A 22,894-nucleotide genomic window follows, 5' to 3' on the forward strand; every position below is an offset into this window, starting at 1 on the left:
AAACCAAATAATAGGAAAAAAAATAAATAAATAAATAGGCTTTCTATAGCCCACTGAATGAGAGATAGCACACACAGCAGTGGCACACAAGCCCTGACTGAGGCCAATATTTTTCTCCCACTGATTGATGTAGTGTTTTTGTGTTGAGGTAGATTTTAGAACACAAATCAAGGAAAAAAAAATAAATGCTTTCTATGGCCCACTGAATGAGAGAGAGGTGGCACACCCAGGAGTCAAGACTGGCACACAAGCTGAAAGGGCAATATTACTCTCCCACTGTTTTTTTATGTATTTTTTTTTTTCAGGGAGACTTTAGAAACCAAATAATATTTTAAAAAAAAATAAATAGGCTTTCTATGGCCCACTGAATGAGAGGGAGAGAGGTGGCACACCCAGGAGTCAAGACTGGCACACAAGCTGAAAGGGCAATATTACTCTCCCACTGTTTTTTTATGTATTTTTTTTTTTCAGGGAGACTTTAGAAACCAAATAATATTAAACAAAGCAAAAAAATGAATAGGCTTTCTATGGCCCACAATTAGAGAGAGAGAGGTGGCACACCCAGGAGTCAAGACTGGCACACAAGCTGAAAGGGCAATATTACTCTCCCACTGTTTTTTTATGTATTTTTTTTTTTTCAGGGAGACTTTAGAAACCAAATAATATTAAACAAAGCAAAAAAATAAATAGGCTTTCTATGGCCCACAATTAGAGAGAGAGAGGTGGCACACCCAGGAGTCAAGACTGGCACACAAGCTGAAAGGGCAATATTACTCTCCCACTGTTTTTTTATGTATTTTTTTTTTCAGGGAGACTTTAGAAACCAAATAATATTAAACAAAGCAAAAAAATAAATAGGCTTTCTATGGCCCACAATTAGAGAGAGAGAGGTGGCACACCCAGGAGTCAAGACTGGCACACAAGCTGAAAGGGCAATATTACTCTCCCACTGTTTTTTTATGTTTTTTTTTTTTTTCAGGGAGACTTTAGAAACCAAATAATAAGAAAAAAAATAAATAAATAAATAGGCTTTCTATAGCCCACTGAATGAGAGATAGCACACACAGCAGTGGCACACAAGCCCTGACTGAGGCCAATATTTTTCTCCCACTGATTGATGTAGTGTTTTTGTGTTGAGGTAGATTTTAGAACACAAATCAAGGAAAAAAAAATAAATGCTTTCTATGGCCCACTGAATGAGAGAGAAGTGGCACACCCAGGAGTCAAGACTGGCACACAAGCTGAAAGGGCAATATTACTCTCCCACTGTTTTTTTATGTATTTTTTGTTTTTTAAGGGAGACTTTAGAAACCCAATAATATTTAAAAAAAAAATAAATAGGCTTTCTATGGCCCACTGAATGAGAGGGAGAGAGGTGGCACACCCAGGAGTCAAGACTGGCACACAAGCTGAAAGGGCAATATTACTCTCCCACTGTTTTTTTATGTATTTTTTTTTTTCAGGGAGACTTTAGAAACCAAATAATATTAAACAAAGCAAAAAAATAAATAGGCTTTCTATGGCCCACAATTAGAGAGAGAGAGGTGGCACACCCAGGAGTCAAGACTGGCACACAAGCTGAAAGGGCAATATTACTCTCCCACTGTTTTTTTATGTATTTTTTGTTTTTTAAGGGAGACTTTAGAAACCAAATAATATAAAAAACAAAACAAAAAAAAAGGCTTTCTATGGCCCACAATTAGAGAGAGAGAGGTGGCACACCCAGGAGTCAAGACTGGCGCACAAGCTGAAAGGGCAATATTACTCTCCCACTGTTTTTTTAAGTTTTTTTTTTTTTATTTTCAGGGAGACTTTAGAAACCAAATAATATTAAAAAAACCAAAAAAATAAATAGCCTTTCTATGGCCCACTGAATGAGAGAGAGAGGTGGCACACCCAGGAGTCAAGACTGGCACACAAGCTGAAAGGGCAATATTACTCTCCCACTGTTTTTTTATGTATTTTTTGTTTTTTAAGGGAGACTTTAGAAACCAAATAATATTAAAAAAAAAACAACAAAAAAAAGGCTTTCTATGGCCCACAATTAGAGAGAGAGAGGTGGCACACCCAGGAGTCAAGACTGGTGCACAAGCTGAAAGGGCAATATTACTCTCCCACTGTTTTTTTAAGTTTTTTTTTTTTATTTTCAGGGAGACTTTAGAAACCAAATAATATTAAAAAAACCAAAAAAATAAATAGCCTTTCTATGGCCCACTGAATGAGAGAGAGAGGTGGCACACCCAGGAGTCAAGACTGGCACACAAGCTGAAAGGGCAATATTACTCTCCCACTGTTTTTTTATGTATTTTTTGTTTTTTAAGGGAGACTTTAGAAACCCAATAATATTTAAAAAAAAAAAAAAAAAAAAAAGGCTTTCTATGGCCCACAATTAGAGAGAGAGGTGGCACACCCAGGAGTCAAGACTGGCACACAAGCTGAAAGGGCAATATTACTCTCCCACTGTTTTTTTATGTATTTTTTGTTTTTTAAGGGAGACTTTAGAAACCCAATAATATTTAAAAAAAAAAAAAAAAAAAAAAAGGCTTTCTATGGCCCACAATTAGAGAGAGAGGTGGCACACCCAGGAGTCAAGACTGGCACACAAGCTGAAAGGGCAATATTACTCTCCCACTGTTTTTTTATTTATTTTTTTTTTTTTCAGGGAGACTTTAGAAACCAAATAATAAGAAAAAAATAAAATAAATAAATAGGCTTTCTATAGCCCACTGAATAAGAGATAGCACACACAGCAGTGGCACACAAGCCCTGACTGAGGCCAATATTTTTCTACCACTGATTGATGTAGTGTTTTTGTGTTGAGGTAGAATTTAGAACACAAATCACGGAAAAAATAAATAGGCTTTCTATGGCCCACTCAGTGAGAGATGGCACACACAGGGATGGCACTGTAGCAGAAATGCCAATCTTAATCTCCCACAAAAAAAAAAAAAAAAAACAGGGACTGTCCTACAATTACTATCTCCCTGCAGTAATCTAAGCCAGGTATGGCAGGCAGCAATAGGAGTGGACTGATGCACAAATTAAATAAAAAGTGTGGACAAACAAAAAAGATAGCTGTGCAGAAAGGAAGGAACAAGAGGATATGTGCTTTGAAAAAAGCAGTTGGTTTCCACAGTGGCGTACACACAGCAATACAGCTATCACGGAGCCTTCTAGGGCAGCCCAATGAGCTACAGCGCTGAGGAAAAAAAAAAAAAAATAGCTTCCACTGTTCCTGCACACCGAAGGTGGTGTTGGACAGTGGAAATCGCTACAGCACAAGCGGTTTGGTGGTTAGTGGACCCTGCCTAACGCTCTCCCTGCTTCTGACGAAGCGGCAGCAACCTCTCCCTAAGCTCAGATCAGCAGCAGTAAGATGGCGGTCGGCGGGAACGCCCCTTTATAGCCCCTGTGACGCCGCAGACAGCAAGCCAATCACTGCAATGCCCTTCTCTAAGATGGTGGGGACCAGGATCTATGTCATCACGCTGCCCACACTCTGCGTTCACCTTCATTGGCTGAGAAATGGCGCTTTTCGCGTCATTGAAACGCGACTTTGGCGCGAAAGTCGCGTACCGCATGGCCGACAAGCACAGGGGTCGGATCGGGTTTCATGAGACGCCGACTTAGCCAAAAGTCAGTGACTTTTGAAAATGATCGACCCGTTTCGCTCAACCCTACCGCTTAGTATTCTGTCCTATCCTTTCCTATTTAGCTAGCGTGGCCTCTTTTGGTAAATCCTGATTTCTGCCTGCGTGTGTCTTTCCTATAATACTCACAGTCAATATTTGTGGGGGGCTGCCTATCCTTTGGGGTTCTGCTCTGAGGCAAGATAGAATTCCCATTTCCATCTATAGGGGTATTTAGTCCTCCGGCTGTGTCGAGGTGTCTAGGATGTGTTAGGTACACCCCACGGCTACTTCTAGTTGCGGTGTCAGTTTAGGGTTTGCGGTCAGTACAGGTTCCACCTACTCCTGAGAAAGTCTCATGCGGCTCCAAGGTCACTGGATCATCACAGCCGACGCTCTCTCTCGCTCCTTTTTGTCATCTGTGGAGGAGGAAGAGGAGCCTCGGCTTATTTTCCCCACTGAGAGTCTGAGAACCGTAGCTCCGGTTTCGTTAGAGTCTCTGCCTCCGGGCAAGACTTTTGTACCCATTAGTTTGCGACCGGAGGTTCTCTCGTGGGCTCATTCGTCCAGGGTGGGTGGACATTTTGGACAAAAAGGACATCAGAGCTATTGGCGAGGACGTACTGGTGGCCTCATATGGTCTGTGATGTCAGGGATTATATTCAGGTGTGTGTCTCCTGTGCCAAAAATAAGTCTCCTCGACAATGGCCAGCTGGGATACTCTATCCATTGCCGGTGGCAGACAGGCACTGGGAGATGGTCGGGATGGACTTTGTGGTGGGTTTGCCCAAGGTTTGGTGGCTGTACCATCATTTGGGTTATCACTAGTGTTGAGCGATACCGTCCGATACTTGAAAGTATCGGTATCGGAAAGTATCGGCCGATACCGGCAAAGTATCGGATCTAATCCGATACCGATACCCGATACAAATACAAGTCAATGGGACTCAAGTATTGGACGGTATTCCTGATGGTTCCCAGGGTCTGAAGGAGAGGAAACTCTCCTTCAGGCCCTGGGAACCATATTAATGTGTAAAATAAAGAATTAAAATAAAAAATATTGCTATACTCACCCTCCGACGCAGCCTGGACCTCACCGAGGGAACCGGCAGCGTTGTTTGCTTAAAATGCGCACTTTTCCTTCCTTCCGTGATGTCACGGCTTCTGATTGGTCGCGTGCCGCCCATGTGGCCGCGACGCGACCAATCACAGCAAGCCGTGACGTAATTTTCAGGTCCTTCAGTATTTTAAAATTACGTTCCGTGCATTTTAAAATGCGCGCGTGTCCAGCCTCCCGTGACATCACGGCTTGTGATTGGTCGTGTCGCCCATGTGACCGCGACGCGACCAATCACAAGCCAGAATGTAATTTTAAAATCCTGAAGGACCTGAAATTACGTCACGACTTGCTGTGATTGGTTGCGTCGCGGCCACATGGGTGACGCGACCAATCACAAGCCGTGACGTCACGGGAGGCTGGACACGCGCGCATTTTAAAATGCGCGCGTCTCCTGCCTCCCGTGACGTCACGGCTTGTGATTGGTCGCGTCGCCCATGTGACCGCGACGCGACCAATCACAAAGCCGGAACGTAATTTTAAAATACTGAATGCCTAGAAGGACCTGCAAATTACGTCACGGCTTGCTGTGATTGGTCGCGTCGCGGCCACATGGGCGGCACGCGACCAATCAGAAGCCGTGACGTCACGGAAGGAAGGAAAAGCGCGCATTTTAAGCAAACAACGCTGCCGGTTCCCTCGGTGAGGTCCAGGCTGCGTCAGAGAGGTGAGTAAAGCAATATTTTTTATTTTAATTCTTTCTTTTACACATTAATGTTGTTTCGATACCGATACCCGATACCACAAAAGTATCGGATCTCGGTATCAGAATTCCGATACAGCAAATATCGGCCGATACCCGATACTTGCGGTATCGGAATGCTCAACACTAGTTATCACTGATCATTTTTCCAAAATGGTGCATTTGGTGCCGCTTCCATGGTTACCTTCGGCTCGGGCCTTGGCAGCGTTGTTCATAAAGCACATCTTCCGCCTACATGGTATGCCAGACAAAATTGTCAGTGATCGGGGTCCCCAGTTTGCGTCTCGGTTCTGGAGAGAGCTTTGTCGTCTTCTCAGCATTGAGTTAAATCTCTCTTCCGCATATCATCCCGAGATGAATGGATTGGTAGAGAGGGCCAATCAGACCTTGGTCACATATAAGCGACATTTTGTCTCAGCCAGGCAGGATGACTGGGCGTCCTTGTTACCATGGGCAGAGTTTTCGCTGAACAATGCGGTAGCCAACTCCACTGGACAAACCCCATTCCTCCTCAACTATGGTCAGCATCCGCGGGTACCTGTGCCTATGCCCGTGTCTTCTGCCGACTCCAGGGTGGCAGACTGGGCTGTGGAAGCAAGGGATATTTGGGACCACACTCAGGATGCCATTCAGGCCTCCAAGGAGAGAATGAGGTCCTCCGCCGATGCACATCGGCGTCCCGCTCCGACCTTTGCTCCTGGCGAATTAGTATGGCTCTCCGCCCATAACATCAGGCTGCGTGTTGAGTCCACTAAGTTTGCACCTCGCTACTTGGGTCCTTTCAAGGTCCTCAAACAGGTTAACCCTGTGGTCTATCATTTAGCCCTTCCGCCACGTCTGGGTATCACCGACACCTTTCATGTGTTCCTCTTGAAACCTGTATACATGTCTCAGTTTTCCAAGTCATCTGCTGGGACATCGGGTTCGTCTACGGACGATTACGAGGTGAACGCTATTTTGGGGTGCAAGGTGGTTCGTGGCAAAAAAAATTTATTTGGTGGACTGGAAGGGTTACGGTCCTGAGGATAGGTCCTGGGAGCCTGCTGAGCACATTCGGGCTCCGCAGCTCATTGCTGCCTTCGAGCGTAGTGAGGTCCAAGGAGGGGGGTCATGTTAGGGGTCGAGTTCCCATCTCTGCACAGGGGGAATCTCGGGCCATCTCCACTGCGGTCTCCCATTCTTCTCCTGCCGCAGTGCAGTCTGCTCAGCTGAGACGTCGGTCCCAGCGTCTCGCTCAGTCTGACTCTGTACAGAGAGTTACTGCTGCTTTTCCTGCTTCTGCCATTGGAGTCAGTGCTGGGTAGCGGCGAGCAGACGCTTCTGGGACTTACTAAGTCCTGCTTTTCTCGTTCTGAGCATGCCCAGAGTAAGATCTCTCAGTGGAGATCGAGGGTCACATGATCAGACACTGCAGCTAAGGTCCTGTAGGTGCTCACACTCTGTGGCAGCCTCTCATTGGTCCTTCCAAGAAGGTCCTGTATGTGCTGCAACTATTTAAGGCTTGCATGGCCGCACAGCCATGTGCTAGTATTGCTCTTTATTTATGTACTTTGCGCCAGTGTGGTCTTGTATGAGTGTGTTCAGGGACCTGGCCGAAATAAGCCCCTAGAATGCTGGCACCTCTGGCGAGGAGTTTTGTGTGCATGCATGACCACTGACTGCTCTTGTTTAGGCAGTTAGCTATCACCGCTGTTTAGTTCCGCTATTTGCTAGCAGCAGGTTCTCCTGCACGGTGGACCCCGGGCTGCGAACGCATCTATCATAATAAAATCTATATATTCATTTGGTGCGTTCTGCTAGCCCTAACACCAGCTCACCCTCAATGAGGCCTCCAATGGTCCTCAATATGGAAATACCACTCCTCATCGGACTGGGGAAGTGGTAATTTAAGATTGTTTTTTAGCCGATTTTCCATGGTCAGGAAAATTATTTATCTTGCACAACAAAGTACTTGTAATAAACGTGTTAGATTAGCCCACAAATTTGGCACAAACTGCTAATTAAGTCTAACAGAACCAACCTCTCAAAGGTTCCTTGTTGATAAAAACAATTACTTCTTAGGAAGTGGTTAGAGCTTGGAGGACTTCAAAGAGAGTGGTAAGTCATGTTTGGAAATTGAATGCTTCTTTTTGTTTTTCTCATTGATATCACTGTTGCCACTGCCTATAGCTGAGAACAAGATCCTGAATAAATGGCCCGACCTTCAGAGGTCTTGGGAAAATGTACAGTATATTACAAAATGCATCTGCCAGGCAAAAGGAAATTAATAGAAATATGTCATGTAAATGTTATTAACCATTGGTTGAAACAAGTTGCACTCATTCAATTCATGATCCTGAGAACCATTAAGTTACAAATGCTACCGTAGTGCCTTATCTGAGACCAGAAGAATAAAGATTTTTTTTAAAGCACAGTAGGAAAGTAATCTTTAGCCTAACATTGCAGCAACATTATTGCACATGATATCAGAGCAATGATCATGTACAATTCAAGAAACTCATTGACTTTTCTTCTCAGAAGTGGTTCATTTCACATTAAAGGCTATGAACATCTTTGACATGTGTTAGGCTTCTTTCACACTAGCGTCGGGCTCGGCCCGTCGCCGTGCGTCGGGCCGAGGTCCCCGACGCTAGCGTTGTCCCCGCCGCACAACGGGGGCAGCGGATGCATTTTTCCTGCACATCTGCTGCCCCATTGTGAGGTGCGGGGAAGTGCGGGCAGGCGGGGGCGGAGTTCCGGCCGCACATGCGCGGTCGGAAAAAGCGGACCGTCGGGAGCAAAAAACGTTACATGTAACGTTTTTTGCTCCCGACGGTCCGCAACAGCACGGCGCAACTGTCGCAGGATGGTTGCGACGTGTGTCATTGCGTCGCAAATGCGTCGCTAATGTTAGTCAATGCAGAAAAAACGCATCCTGCAAGCACTTTTGCAGGATGCGTTTTTTCGGCAAAACGATGCATTTGCGATGTAATGCAGTTAACGCTAGTGTGAAAGTAGCCTCAGTGGTTAAATTGCAGCCAGTTTCAGTCTGCAATCTTCTCTCTTTCATTCATTTTAAGATCCCCAATATACAGGTTGCTTCAAGTTTCAGGTTTTTCTGTTATGGGTGTGATAAGCGAATATGTTTGGAATTGTCGCCTAATCTGAATTTGCCATATTTGTGCCATATCGGTACCCGATTTGTGCCGAATTTGTTTGATGATCGGTTCCAAACAGATTCGGTCATTTCTACTCCCATTGACGTTCGGCGAATATTGCAAAAACAATATTCGCCACCAATCATAATCGGAAACAAATTTTGAAAAATTTGCTCAACTCTAGTGCTTACCACCTTTTCTGTAGCATGCTTTATCTGCCCTACCAGACAATGCACATGCTACAACTACCTGCTCTCCCTGCTGATTTCTCTTATTTGAAAAAAGGGAAGGAAGAGCAGAAAGATCAATCAGAAGCAGAAGATCTGTAACATTTTTGCAGATTAATCAGCTAGGAAAGTGATAATCTACCAGAGAAAAATGCTGCAATATGTTTACAGAAGATTACACATGTTGTAGAAAGTCGTGCACCACTCCATCAGGAAGCAAAATGAAGAATAAAAATAAAATATATCTGAATATGTAGCTATCCTAGTGAAAATTGTGTTTAAGTCAGAATGGTTGTGAGTCAAAATGTGCTGCTTCCACAGTTCAAAGAGCCATGGAGGAGATTTAGTTTTACAAATAGAGAATGGACAGTGGCCTATTGAATGACATAAATACCTTAATCCTAAACCTGGAAAGTCATTTAAATAAGGTTCAGGGTGTTGACTTCCTTCTTTGACGATTTACTTTGGTAATCTAGGTTTACTTTGCTTACTCAGGATAATGTGCCATAGCCTTGGAACAAGCTTAAAGGAGTTGTCGATCATTACATTTCCATATTGCTGGTCAAGTTTCCTGCTGTTTTCTTGACCTCCTGATGGGAACATACATAATCTCTGAAGCTAATCCATGACTTAGGGTACTGTCACACTCTGCAACTTTCCAACGATCACGACCAGCGATACGACCTGGCCGTGATCATTGGAAAGTCGTTGTGTGGTCGCTGGAGAGCTGTCACACAGACCGCTCTCCAGCGACAAACGATGCTGAAGGCCCCGGGTAACCAGGGTAAACATCGGGTTACTAAGCGCAGGGCCGCGCTTAGTAACCTGATGTTTACCCTGGTTACCATCGTAAAAGTAAAAAAAACAAACACTACATACTCACATTCCGGTGTCCGTCAGGTCCCTTGCTGTCTGCTTCCCGCTCTGACTGAATGCCGCCGTAAAGTGAAAGCAGAGCACAGCAGTGACGTCACCGCTGTGCTCTGCTCTTACTTTCCGGCCGGCAATGTTTACCCTGGTTACAAGCGAACGCATCGTTGGATCGGTGTCACACACACCGATCCAATGATGACAGCGGGAGATCCAGCGACGAAAGAAAGTTCCAAACGATCTGCTACGACGTACGATTCTCAGCAGGGTCCCTGATCGCTGCTGCGTGTCAGACACAGCGATATCGTATGGATATCGCTGGAACGTCACGGATCGTACCGTCGTAGCGACAAAAGTGCCACTGTGTGACAGTACCCTTAGTCAGAATGAAGAAATCAAAGCTAGGATAACACAGTTTCCATTTATGTTAGAAATACGGTTTGACCTAGAGAACAGGCCAGAAAAATTTTAAAGGTCCACCGATGGTGGCTCAGCTTACCAAGCCCATGAACTTTGGACACGGACGGTGGATTTGTGAACAGTCAATTGAGAAAGGTGATGGTGGAACTTGTGAATTTCGAATACGTGCTACTGGGGTTTCTTGTCTCAATGATGTAAGTTGTTGGATAATTTCAGGATCAGTGACACTTTGTCTTAAGGTTGGGTTTATTAACTAGAAATTGGGTCTATGTCCTAAGAATGACAGAAGATGGTTACTTCCAGTAATAATACTCTAGATTATTCTGTAGTATAGTATTTAAATATTTAAATGAGTACTCTAGAAAAAAAATAGATAAAAGACATTATTCAGCATTTCATATTACTTTTTTTCTCCAGGGAAAACCAGAATCCACACAGTTTTATCACAATGAGAATTTAACTACTCTGGTGGCAGATTTGTTTGGGGCTGGAATGGAGACCGCATCATCCACATTGAGTTGGGGGATCCTTCTGATGATGAAATATCCAGAAATTCAATGTAAGAAATGAATTAAAAGGATTTTAAAAGATTAAAAATATACTGAGTATCACATAAGGTCCTTCACCAGTATTATTTATTTTTTCGCATATTATTAGTGATGAGCGAGTATACTCATTGCTCGGGTTTTCCGAGCATTCTCGGGTGCTCTCCAAGTATTTGTTAGTGCTCCAAGATTTCATTTTCCATGCCACAGTTGCATGATTCATGGCTGCTAGACAGGCTGAATACATGGGAGTAGGGTTGAGCAAAACGGATCGGACAAATTCAAAAATCGCCGACTTTCGGCAAAGTCGGTTTTCATGAAACCCGACCCAATCCTAGTGTGGGATCGGCCATGAGGTCGCCGATCTGCGCGCAAAAGTCACGTTTCGTATGACGCTTTCAGCGCCATTTTTCAGCCAATGAAGGAGGATGCAGAGTGTGGGCAGAGTGATGACATAGGTCTTGGTCCCCACCATCTTACAGAAGGGCATGACAGTGATTGGCTTGCTTTCTGCGGCATCACAGGTGCTATAAAGGGGTGTGCACACCGACCGCCATCTTGCTTCTGCCAATCTTAGCATAGGGAGAGGTTGCTGCAGCTTCATCAGAAGAAGGGATATAGTTAGGGAGGAAATATAAACCCCCAAACCGCTTGTGCTGTAGCGATTTCCACTGTCCAACACCACCTTTGTTTTGCAGGGACAGTGGAGGTTATATCTTTGTGCATCAGCTCTGTAGCTTATTAGGTTGCCTTATAAGGCTCCCTGATAGCTGCATTGCTGTTTGCACGCTGCTGTGCAAACCAACTGCTTTTTTAAAACCAAAAATCCTGTTGATCCTTTCTGCACAGTTATCTTGTTTATTTGTCCATCCTTGTTTATTGTGTGCAGCAGTCCTTTTTATTGCTGCCATACTTGTCCTGAGATCATTGTAGGGAGATTGAAATTGTACTAGAGTACTTGTATTTTTTCATATATCTTCCAGCCACTTTCTGCCACTTACATTGTGTTGTTTTATACACTGGGCCTGAGTTTTGGTTCAGTCTCCAAAAAAAAAGTGAGATTCAAATTCTCACAAAGTGGATATACCTCAGTCCTGTTAGTTTGTCGTATATCAGCCAGCCACTTTATTACATTGTGTTGTTTTATGCACAGTCTGGCTACCCAAAATGCTGATGATCTAACCTTCATTAAAATTAACCAATCATGGATTTCAAATTATTTGGCCCCACCTTCCCCTGCTGACACGTAGCTTGCCTGAAAAATGTCTTGCTTTTGGCCTCCTCTTACTGACTTCTCCAATTCCTCCATTTGTAGCTGCTGAATGTCCACCGTAGGCCATTTTTATACCTCCCTAAATGGGCTGACTCCCACCACAGGGCCGTGGTCACCACCTGGCGCAAGCACCCGTGCGAGTGCCGTTTGCCTGGACAGGTGGGTGTGCCCACTCTTGGGCGACGGCACTGGCACAGGGTCCCTCATAGTACAATGAAGTGTCTCTGACGGTGGTGGTGCACAACCAACGTCAGACACACTGTTGTAATATGAGGGGCCCTGTGCCAGTACCGCCGCCCACGAGACAGTGTTCCCCCCCAGCTCGAACAGTGCTCTACCACTTGCAATACTTACCTCTCCCTCCTCCACCACTGTGTAGTATGTGCTGTTAAATCCTTCAATGGCACTGCCAATACAAGATTGTTGAAATGATAGATGATAGTTAAAATATACCGGGGCCCTGGCCTCCATTTAGACGAGTTAATACTTTGCACCTATTACCACTGTTAGCTACTCAGCAGAGGAGCCCACCCCTGTACCTAGCTATGCCACCTGTTTATTTATGAACAATTTTTTGGCAGACATTTAGCCAACTTTATTATTTGGGGCTACTAACTGTGTCTGCCACTCATTACAGTTTTCCTCCACTGAACAAAGCAATGCCGCCTGTTTAGTCCTGTTACCAATTTTGAACTGCATTTAGCCTACTTTATTATTTGGGCCTATATCTGTGTTTCCTCCTCATCCTGCCCATTGCCCAGCCACTGCTAGATGAGTCTGCTGGTAAATTGACCCAGATGACTAAATTCCCCTTGCACTCTACACAGCCAGAATCTGACCCTGCTGAAAGTCAGGTTCCCCTTCCCGCATACTATGCCACCTTACACGGGGACAAAGAGGAAGGTGCAGATGAAAGTGCAGGTTCCTTCATCAGGTGGGGGCCATACTCGTTGGCGACGTCACTGGCACAGGGCCCCTCATAGTATGCAAAAGTGTCTCCACCAGTGGGAGGCGCCACCCTGTGCCAGTGCCAATGAGTGTGCCCCCCTGCTTGCTCAGGATCACAGCACTTGCAAAGCTGAAATACTTACCTCTCCCTGCTCCACAGCCGTGACTTATTCTGCGTTTCCAGGGCCCACGAAAATCTTGAGCCACCCCTCCCCCCCCCACAACTTTAGCCAAATGACCCCGAGTTTTCAGTGCCTAACTATTATTATAAAGTAAATTAAGATTGACAAGCTTAAGTAATAAGAATTGATGTTTTTGACATTAAAATGGACACTGTAGGTGTTTTCCTGTCCTCCACTCACTGCTGACTTTGATTCCCCATTGACTTGCATTGGGTTTCGTGTTTCAGTCAGCCCCCGACTTTTCGCAATAATCGGCCGATTTCACCCGACCCGACTTTTGACAAAGTCTGTATAGCAGCCGTAAATTATGCAGCTGAGGCGACAAAAACTAAATCTCCGAGCAGTAACAAATACTCGGCGATCACCCGAGTGTGCTCGGGAAAACCCAAAACAACGGGTATACTCGCTCATCACTAATCATTATCATATCATTGAGCATAGTGAAAGAGAGCATGAGTGAGTCCACATGGGCCGGCCTTACAAATAGCTTCTCAAAGAATTGAAGTAAGAAATGCGCTTTTGTCACTTAGCTCAGACATTGTAACATGTTCAATGCAATCGCACATCCACATATTTATAGACAAAGTATAAAAATATAGGATACACATGGTGGATATAATATTGTCAGATCTTTACTTCACTCCCTATATCCAATCACTAACATGCCCAAATTACCTGCACCTCAAAAAATTCTTCAGAATACAACCATTTCTCACCTTTGAAACTACGAAAACTCTTACTGTTGCTCTGATTCTAATCTTGACAACTGCAATTTACTACTTATCGTTCTTCTTCTCTCTAGACTATCCTATTTATCCTTAATACAGTAGTCACAATCATATTTCTGTACATCCACTTCACTGACGCCTCTTCTCTGTGCCAGTCATTGCACTGGTTACCCGTGCACTATAGAATACAACATAAATTTATCACATTCACCAACAAAGCTTTCTACAGTGTTACAAATTGAGCTGAACACTCTTGTCTCTGTATACCACCCTAACTGTCATCTCCATCCACAGTGCTGCAGCACCCTACGTCTGTTCCTTTATCTATATCTAACACACAACACATGCCGTCAGCCCTTCACCACCTTACATCTCCTCCTCATCTCAGTGCACCACCCTACTTGTGCTCTCCATTCTGCTAATTATCTAAGATGAGCATCCTTTATAATTTAAAGCACCCACTCATACATTGAGGAGCTTTCTTGTGTTGGATCAGTTCTCTAGAATGAACTACCCCATCTGATAAGTTCCCAGTGTTCACAGTTTTAAGTGTGGCCTAAAAACACATATCTTTGGACAGGTCTATTACCTGACTAATCTAACAGTTCTTAGTTCTTCATTTCTTCATTTTCCTCAGAATCTTATCCTTTCTATTCTCAGTTCCCACATTTCTTAGCACTTTACACTATTTATTGTATTGATTGCTGAACCATATAATACAAGGAGCATTTCCCTGTATATTGGAAATGGAATTTAATATATAAGTACACAGTTAATGATCGGGAGCACATTGCTCGGGTCGAGCTAATTGGACTACTCGGGTACTCGGCCAAAACAACGAGCCCAATGTAAGTCTATGGGAGACCCGAGATTTTACCGCGATCCCCCGGGGGTCCTTTTAAGGTCAAAAAATGTCTGAAAATGATGGAAACACTGCTCAAATGACACAAGAACATCATGAGGATCGCCCCTGGAAGCATTCCTGACTCCTAGTTCACAGCCTTAATCATTTTTTTCCGAGATTCATGCCATTTTTCCTGGTGCCACAAAAAACACATGAAAACGAAACCAAAACGGGTCTTGCTTGGAAATATGTCAGGTACATCCTTTACTTGCCTGTAAGGCCAAATATTTAACCCCAGACCGAAAATTTCCTCTCCCACTTAGGTTTAATTCAGACGCAGCATTTTTGAAGAGTTTTTCAACTTTAACATTGCTTTTAACCACTACAAATGCATTCACTGGGAAATGTCATTGTAACATTTAACAAACCTAGCTGGCCATGTGGTGTGTGACACATAAGCAGACCCATCTTGTTTCATGTACGAAGGAGGGACTCTTAAAGTCACAAAGCCTATTTTTACTGGTGCATCAGGGGGCATTAATCTTCTTAAAGGGCCATTGTAAAACAGTGGGTCTCCTAAGCTGTTGTAGCCTATGCCGTGAGTGGATGGGCTGCCAAGAATTACGACGCACCACAATACCCCTCCTGAAAAAGTGCCTCCTGAAAAAGTGCTGCATTGAATGCAAGGCCTGCCCTGCTACCAATTTATATGCACCCCAATAGGCCTTGGAACCCACATAGTGGATGGGCCCAGGAAAATCCACTTCACAATATGCATTTTGTTCTCCATACTCCTTGGTTTTATATATTGGCAGGAAGGCGAGCCCTTCTGCATAGTCATATGCACCCCATTAGGCCTTGGAACCCACATACTGGATGGGCCCAGGAAAATTTACTCATATTTTTTAATGGTATGATGGTTCCTTCTTTGCACAATTATTTACATGAGAATTTTGCAATTTTATTTGACATGTTTTTAACACTAAGTTTCAGATACGGCTTTAAAAAAGGCAAATACATGCAATACAAGGCAGTTTTAATGCAAACTACAAAATTCAAGGAATGCTATGATTGAATAATGTGAGTGCGTACACTTTTGTATGTGTTAACATGCACAGGTTAATAAGTACATATAAGGATTAAATAAATGTGATATTATGTACATATGAAGATTAACCACATACAGTATAGTTTGATCATCACCAAGAGGCTTTTAAACATCATCCATCAGGAATATCAGAGAAGCAACACCAAGACAGAGAACCCCTGGGAGATTACCTACACTGCATGGGCGTCCCCAATTATGCAGGTATCAGCACACTGTACATGTACAGGTACCCCAGTTTGGGCATCTGTCTTAGTCATGTTTCTCTGGTCTGATATAGTGATTTACACTATGCAGTAACTCTAGTTTCACCCACACCTTCAAGTGGCCACTTTAAAAGGTTGGATGAAACTGAGATATCATGGAGTCATCAGACGAGGGGCCATAAATCACTAGAAAATAAAAGCCTCAAGGATTATTGATCAAACCACCACCGGCATAGTTTCAGTAAACCTTAATGTTTTACAATGACAAACAGCAAACATATAGAGGCATAAGGTACCGTCACACATAACGATTTTGTTAACAATATTGTTGCTTTTTGTGACGTAGCAACAATATCGTTAACGAAATCGTTATGCCTGACAGCGACCAACGATCAGGCCCCTGCTAGGAGATCGTTGGTCGCTGCGAATGATCAGGACCTTTTTTTGGTCGCTGATCACCCGCTGTCATCGCTGCATTGGCGTGTGTGACGCCGATCCAGCGTTGTCTTCACTGGTAACCAGGGTAAATATCGGGTTACTAAGCGCAGGGCCGCGCTTAGTAACCCGATGTTTACCCTGGTTACCATTGTAAATGTAAAAAAAAAACACTACATACTCACATTCCGGCGTCTGTCACGTCCCTCGCCGTCAGCTTCCCGCACTGACTGTGAGCGCCGGCCGTAAAGTACAGCGGTGACGTCACCGCTGTGCTGTGCTTTACGGCCGGTGCTGACACAGTCAGTGCGGGAAGCTGACGGCGAGGGATGTGACAGACACCGGAATGTATGTAGTGTTTTTTTTTTAACATTTACAATGGTAACCAGGGTAAACATCGGGTTACTAAGCGTGGCCCTGCGCTTAGTAACCCGATGTTTACCCTGGTTACCCGGGGACTTCGGCATCGTTGGTGGCTGGAGAGCTGTCTGTGTGACAGCTCTCCAGCGACCACACAACGACTTACCAACGATCACGGCCAGGTCGTATCGCTGGTCGTGATCGTTGGTAAATCGTTAAGTGTAACGGTACCTCTAGAACTGTATGTGAAGTGAATAAACAAACATTTATCAAGATTGTGTCAATATGAGCATTGTCTGTCACATCTCTAAATGTTTTACAAGAAATGCTGGTATGTGATTGTCTGAATGCATTCGGTGTACAGTATTTTAATCTTGTTTACAAATCGCCATTTGTATATTCTCCATTTGTACATTTGAGGCAGAGAAAGTTAAGGCTCACAAGGAGAGAAACAAATATAGTGGACAAAGCTATATTTTTAATGAACTACTGAGGCAAAGTAACAGCATTGCTTTATCAAATTTATATGAAGTGTATTGTGTCCAATGTTGGCAACCAGGCAATACAAAAAGGAGTTTTTCAAGTGAGCTCTTTAAGGTACACAAATGTTATGAAGTGTTTTCCAAGAAGGATGTGGTTTTACCAATGGGGGTACCTTCTGTAAAAATAGACTAGTGCCATCACAGCCTCCCTTGACCAAACTTCACCTGCCTATAACAGTACAAAGCACGTTCACCCTGGTGATCTAGTGGCAGATAAACAAGAGACATTGCAGGAGTCAGAGTTAAGAAGTAGGCCCAATGGAATTCTATGCCCAATTTCTCTATGTGGGGTCCTTTTTGGACTGATTTAAATAGTGGCATCATAGCCCCCTACACCTAAATGCCCCATACAGATGTTCACCCTGGTCATCTAGTGGCATTTAAAGGACACATTGCAGGAGACAGACATAATAAGTAGGCCCAATGTAATGTAATGCCCAATTCCTTAATGTGGGGTCCTGTTTTTACAAAATGAAATAGTGCCCTCACAACCCCCATGCCCAAAAATCACTGGCCTATAACAGTACTGAGCACGTGCACCCTGGTCATGTCGTCGGAGATAAGGAAGAGACATTGCAGGAGACAGAGTTAAGAATTAGGGCTAATGTAGTGGTGTGGGTCTCCGTGACTTTTAATGCAGTGCATAATCTGCCAAACAATTCCCCAATGAGGTACCTTTTATAAAAATACACTAGTGCCATCGCATGCACCTAGCCCAAACGTCAACGGCCTATAACAGTACTGAGCACATTCACCCTGGTGATCTACTGGCAGGTACAGGACAGATTGCAGGAGACAGAATTAAGAAGTCGGCCCAATGTAATGACATGCCCAATTGTTATGGTCTGGTGATTTAGGAGCGACATGCGACGAGCTCTGAGCAGGTGGTAACTATACTGACCACAGTTCCTGATCTCAACACAACACTAGAAGTAGCCGGGGATGTTCCTGTCACTCCCTAGACACCTCGTCACAGCCTAAGAACTAACTACCCCTAAAGGTAGAAACAGGAAAGCTATCTTGCCTCAGAGAAAATCCCCAAAGGATAGGACAGCCCCCCACAAATAATGACTGTGAGTGGAGAGGGAAATGACATACGTAGAATGAAACAAGATGTAGCAAAGGAGGCCACTTCTAGCTAGATAGATAGTACAGGACAGAACACTGTGCGGTCAGTAATAAAAACTAGTCGGCCCTTAGGGAACTTACAGCCAGGAATCAAGTCAATAGCACAATCACAGTCCCTATGTGGAGGAAGGGAACTGGACTTGGGCTCATCAAATACATCCTGGAAATCTGACAAAAATTCAGGAACATCAGAAGAGGGGGAAGAGGAAATTGACATCAAAGGAACGTCACTATGTACCCCTTGACAACCCCAACTAGTCACAGACATAGATTTCCAATCCAGCACTGGATTGTGTACTTGTAACAATGGAAAACCCAGTACAACAACATCATGTCAATTATGCAACACCAGAAAATGGCAATCTTCCTGATGTGCTGGAGCCATGCACATAGTCAGCTGAGTCCAATACTGAGGTTTATTCTTGGCCAACGGTGTAGCATCAATACCCCTCAAAGGAATAGGGCTCTGCAAAGGCTGCAAAGAAAAACCACAGTGCCTGGAAAATTCTAAGTCCATTAAGTTCAGGGCAGCGCCTGAATCCACAAATGCCATGACAGAAAAGGATGACAATGAGCAAATCAGGGTCACAGACAAGAGAAATTTAGGCTGTACAGTACTGATAGTAAAAGATCTAGAGACCCTCTTAATATGCTTAGGGCAATCAGAAATAGCATGAGCAGAATCACCACAGTAAAAAACACAGCCCATTCTGACGTCTGTATCCCCACTGTTCCGCTCTAGTCAAAATCCTATCACACTGCATAGGCTCAGGACTCTGTTCAGAAAACACTGCCATATGGTGCACCACTTTGCGCTCGCGCAGGCGCCGATCAATCTGAATGGCTAGAGACATAGATTCGCTCAAAGCAACAGGCGTGGGGAACCCCACCATAACATCTTTAAGGGCTTCAGAAAGACCCTTTCTGAAAATTGCTGCCAGAGCATCCTCATTCCATTTAGTGAGCACAGACCATTTTCTAAATTTCTGGCAGTGTAATTCTGCCGCTTCCTGACCCTGACACAGGGCCAACAAGGTTTTTTCTGCATGATCCACAGCGTTAGGTTCGTCATACAATAATCCGAGCGATTGAAAAAATGCATCTACATTAAGCAATGCCGGATCCCCTGATTCAAAGGAGAATGCCCAGTCCTGAGGGTCACCACGCAGCAGAGAAATGACTATTTTAACTTGCTGAATGGGATCACCAGAGGAACTGGGTTTCAGAGCAAAAAACAATTTGCAGTTATTTTTAAAGTTCAAAAACTTGGATCTATCCCCATAAAACAAATCTGGAGTAGGAATTTTAGGCTCTAAAGCCGGAGTCTGAACAACATAATCTTGGATACACTGTACCCTTGCAGCAAGCTGATCCACACGAGAAAACAAACCCTGAACATCCATGTCCGCGCCAAAATCCTGAACCACCCAGAGATTAAAAGGAAGAAAAAAGACAAAACAGACTAAAGAAAAAAAAATGGCTCCGAACTCTTTTTTTTTTCCTTCTTTTGAGATGCATTTAACTCATCTTTGGCCAGTTGCACTGTTATGGTCTGGTGATTTAGGAGCGACATGCGACGAGCTCTGAGCAGGTGGTAACTATACTGACCGCAGATCCTGATCTCAACACAACACTAGAAGTAGCAGTGGGATGTTCCTGTCACTCCCTAGACACCTCGTCACAGCCTAAGAGCTAGCTACCCCTAAAGGTAGAAACAGGAAAGCTATCTTGCCTCAGTGAAAATCCCCAAAGGATAGGACAGCCCCCCACAAATAATGACTGTGAGTGGAGAGGGAAATGACATACGTAGAATGAAACAAGATGTAGCAAAGGAGGCCACTTCTAGCTAGATAGATAGTACAGGACAGAACACTGTGCGGTCAGTAATAAAAACTAGAAAAAGTCCACCACAGAGAATGTAAAAATCTCCACACCTGACTAAAGGTGTGGAGGGCAAAATCTGCTGCCCAGAGCTTCCAGCTTAGCTGAATAGATCCATACTGATAAGCTGGACTAAAGAGAAAAAACATTAAATGTGCTGAACAATAAGTCCACAACAAGTGGACTGCAAAAGGACAAGCAAGGACTTATCTTTGCTGAACGGGTCAGAGTGTCAGAGAAATCCAAAAGAGCTGTGACTCCTAGCAGGAACAATTGGCAACTGGCATTAATTGAGGGATAAGGCCAGACTAAAATAGCCAAGCCAGAAAGACAATCAGTGGAAGCAGCTGCTGATGCTAAATCCAAGAAGCAGCCATACCACTCAAAACCACCGGAGGGAGCCCAAGAGCAGAACTCACAAAAGTGCCACTTGCGGCACTAAAAACCCGCTCTGACAGAATGCTAGCAGCAGGGCAGGCCAGGACCTCCAAGGCGCAGAGAGCCAGTTCATGCCACTTGTCCAGCTTGGATACCCAATAATTTATAGGCACAGAGGAATCACGAAGGACGTTTGTACGATCTGCAAGGTACTCCCTCACCATCTTCACAAACATTGCACTTCTTGTGACAGCACACCTTGCCTCTGTGCCGCCACGATGGGAGGGTCTGAGAAATCTGTCCCAGAACTTGGCCATTGTTCCCCTGCCTAAGCTGGATTGTACATCTGTCTCTCAAGCTTGGAGCCCTTGGCTGTACAACAAACTCTGACGTCTACTGCCAGCGTTCTCACATGGGAATTTTCTAAGTAATTCCGCTACAAGGGCCCTGTGGTACTGCAACATTTTTTTACACCTCTCTGCCTCAGGCAGAAGAGATTGAAAGTTCTCCTTGAAGCGTGGGTCTAGAAGTGACACCAACCAGTAATGAGTGTCAGACAAAATTTTTATAATCAGAGGATCACGTGAAATGCAGCGCAACATAAAATCAGCCATGCGTGCCAGACTGCTAACAGACAAGACTTCCGTGTCCTTACCAACAGGATGTCTGACCATGCTGTCCTCCTCATCCTCATCCTTCTCAGGCCATCCCCACTGAACAGAAGCTAATACAGATGTGTTTGTAGTACCATCTAGAGTGCATTAAAGTAGCTCCTGCTCTTCCTCCTCCTCCTCATTGCCTACCAATGCACATTGAGAAGACATGAGGCTGGGTTGAGTGTAATCCCCCTGTATGTTTCCTTGGTCCATGTCCTCGTGCTCTGCCTGCAATGCATCGTCTTTGATTATGAGCAGAGAGTTTTTCAGAATGCTGAGAAGTGGGATGGAGATGTGTCATGATTCTCAATGGCGAGAGAACATAGCCCAGCATATATAAGAACTAGCTCTTGGAAGATGGAATCTAAACTGACCATGAACTAAACCTGCCGCACAATTAACAGTGGCCGGGTAGCGTGCCTACGTTTTATCCCTAGACGCCCAGCGCCAGCCGGAGGACTAACTAATCCTAGCAGAGGAAAATACAGTCCTGGCTCACCTCTAGAGAAATTTCCCCAAAAGGCGGACAGAGGCCCCCACATATATTGGCGGTGATTTTAGATGAAATGACAAACGTAGTATGAAAATAGGTTTAGCAAAATCGAGGTCCGCTTACTAGATAGCAGGAAGACAGAAAGGGCACTTTCATGGTCAGCTGAAAACCCTATCAAAACACCATCCAGAAATTACTTTAAGACTCTAGTATTAACTCATAACACCAGAGTGGCAATTTCAGATCACAAGAGCTTTCCAGACACAGTAACGAAACAGCAGCTGTGAACTGGAACAAAATGCAAAAACAAACAAGGACGAAAGTCCAACTTAGCTGGGAGTTGTCTAGTAGCAGGAACATGCAAAGAAAGGCTTCTGATTACATTGTTGACCGGCATGAAACTGACAGAGGAGCAAGGTTATATAGAGACTCCCACATCCTGATGGGAACAGGTGAACAGAGAGGATGATGCACACAAGTTCAATTCCACCAGTGGCCACCGGGGGAGCCCAGAATCCAATTTCACAACAGTACCCCCCCCTCAAGGAGGGGGCACCGAACCCTCACCAGAACCACCAGGGCGATCAGGATGAGCCCTATGAAAGGCACGGACAAGATCGGAGGCATGAACATCAGAGGCAGTCACCCAAGAATTATCCTCCTGACCGTATCCCTTCCATTTGACCAGATACTGGAGTTTCCGTCTGGAAACACGGGAGTCTAAGATCTTTTCCACAACGTACTCCAACTCACCCTCAACCAACACCGGAGCAGGAGGCTCAACGGAAGGCACAACCGGTACCTCATACCTGCGCAATAATGACCGATGAAAAACATTATGAATAGAAAAAGATGCAGGGAGGTCCAAATGGAAGGACACAGGGTTAAGAATCTCCAATATCTTGTACGGGCCGATGAACCGAGGCTTAAACTTAGGAGAAGAAACCCTCATAGGGACAAAACGAGAAGACAACCACACCAAGTCCCCAACACAAAGCCGAGGACCAACACGACGACGGCGGTTGGCAAAAAGCTGAGTCTTCTCCTGGGACAACTTCAAATTGTCCACTACCTGCCCCCAAATCTG

The 22,894-nt window shown here is 44.5% G+C and overlaps 1 protein-coding gene across 1 annotated transcript in view; it reads left to right on the forward strand.

The window, feature by feature from the left end:
• The window catches only part of LOC143808705 (cytochrome P450 2K4-like), a 110,761-nt gene that overhangs the window by 61,129 nt on the left and 26,738 nt on the right, over positions 1-22,894 (forward strand). Inside the window, exon 6 of the mRNA XM_077291635.1 lies at positions 10,521-10,662. Coding sequence (XP_077147750.1) covers positions 10,521-10,662 — 142 coding nt within the window. The remainder of the gene's footprint in view (positions 1-10,520; positions 10,663-22,894) is intronic.

Source organism: Ranitomeya variabilis, chromosome 2, assembly GCF_051348905.1.
Source record: "Ranitomeya variabilis isolate aRanVar5 chromosome 2, aRanVar5.hap1, whole genome shotgun sequence".
In the NCBI taxonomy this organism is placed as follows: Eukaryota; Metazoa; Chordata; class Amphibia; order Anura; family Dendrobatidae; genus Ranitomeya; species Ranitomeya variabilis.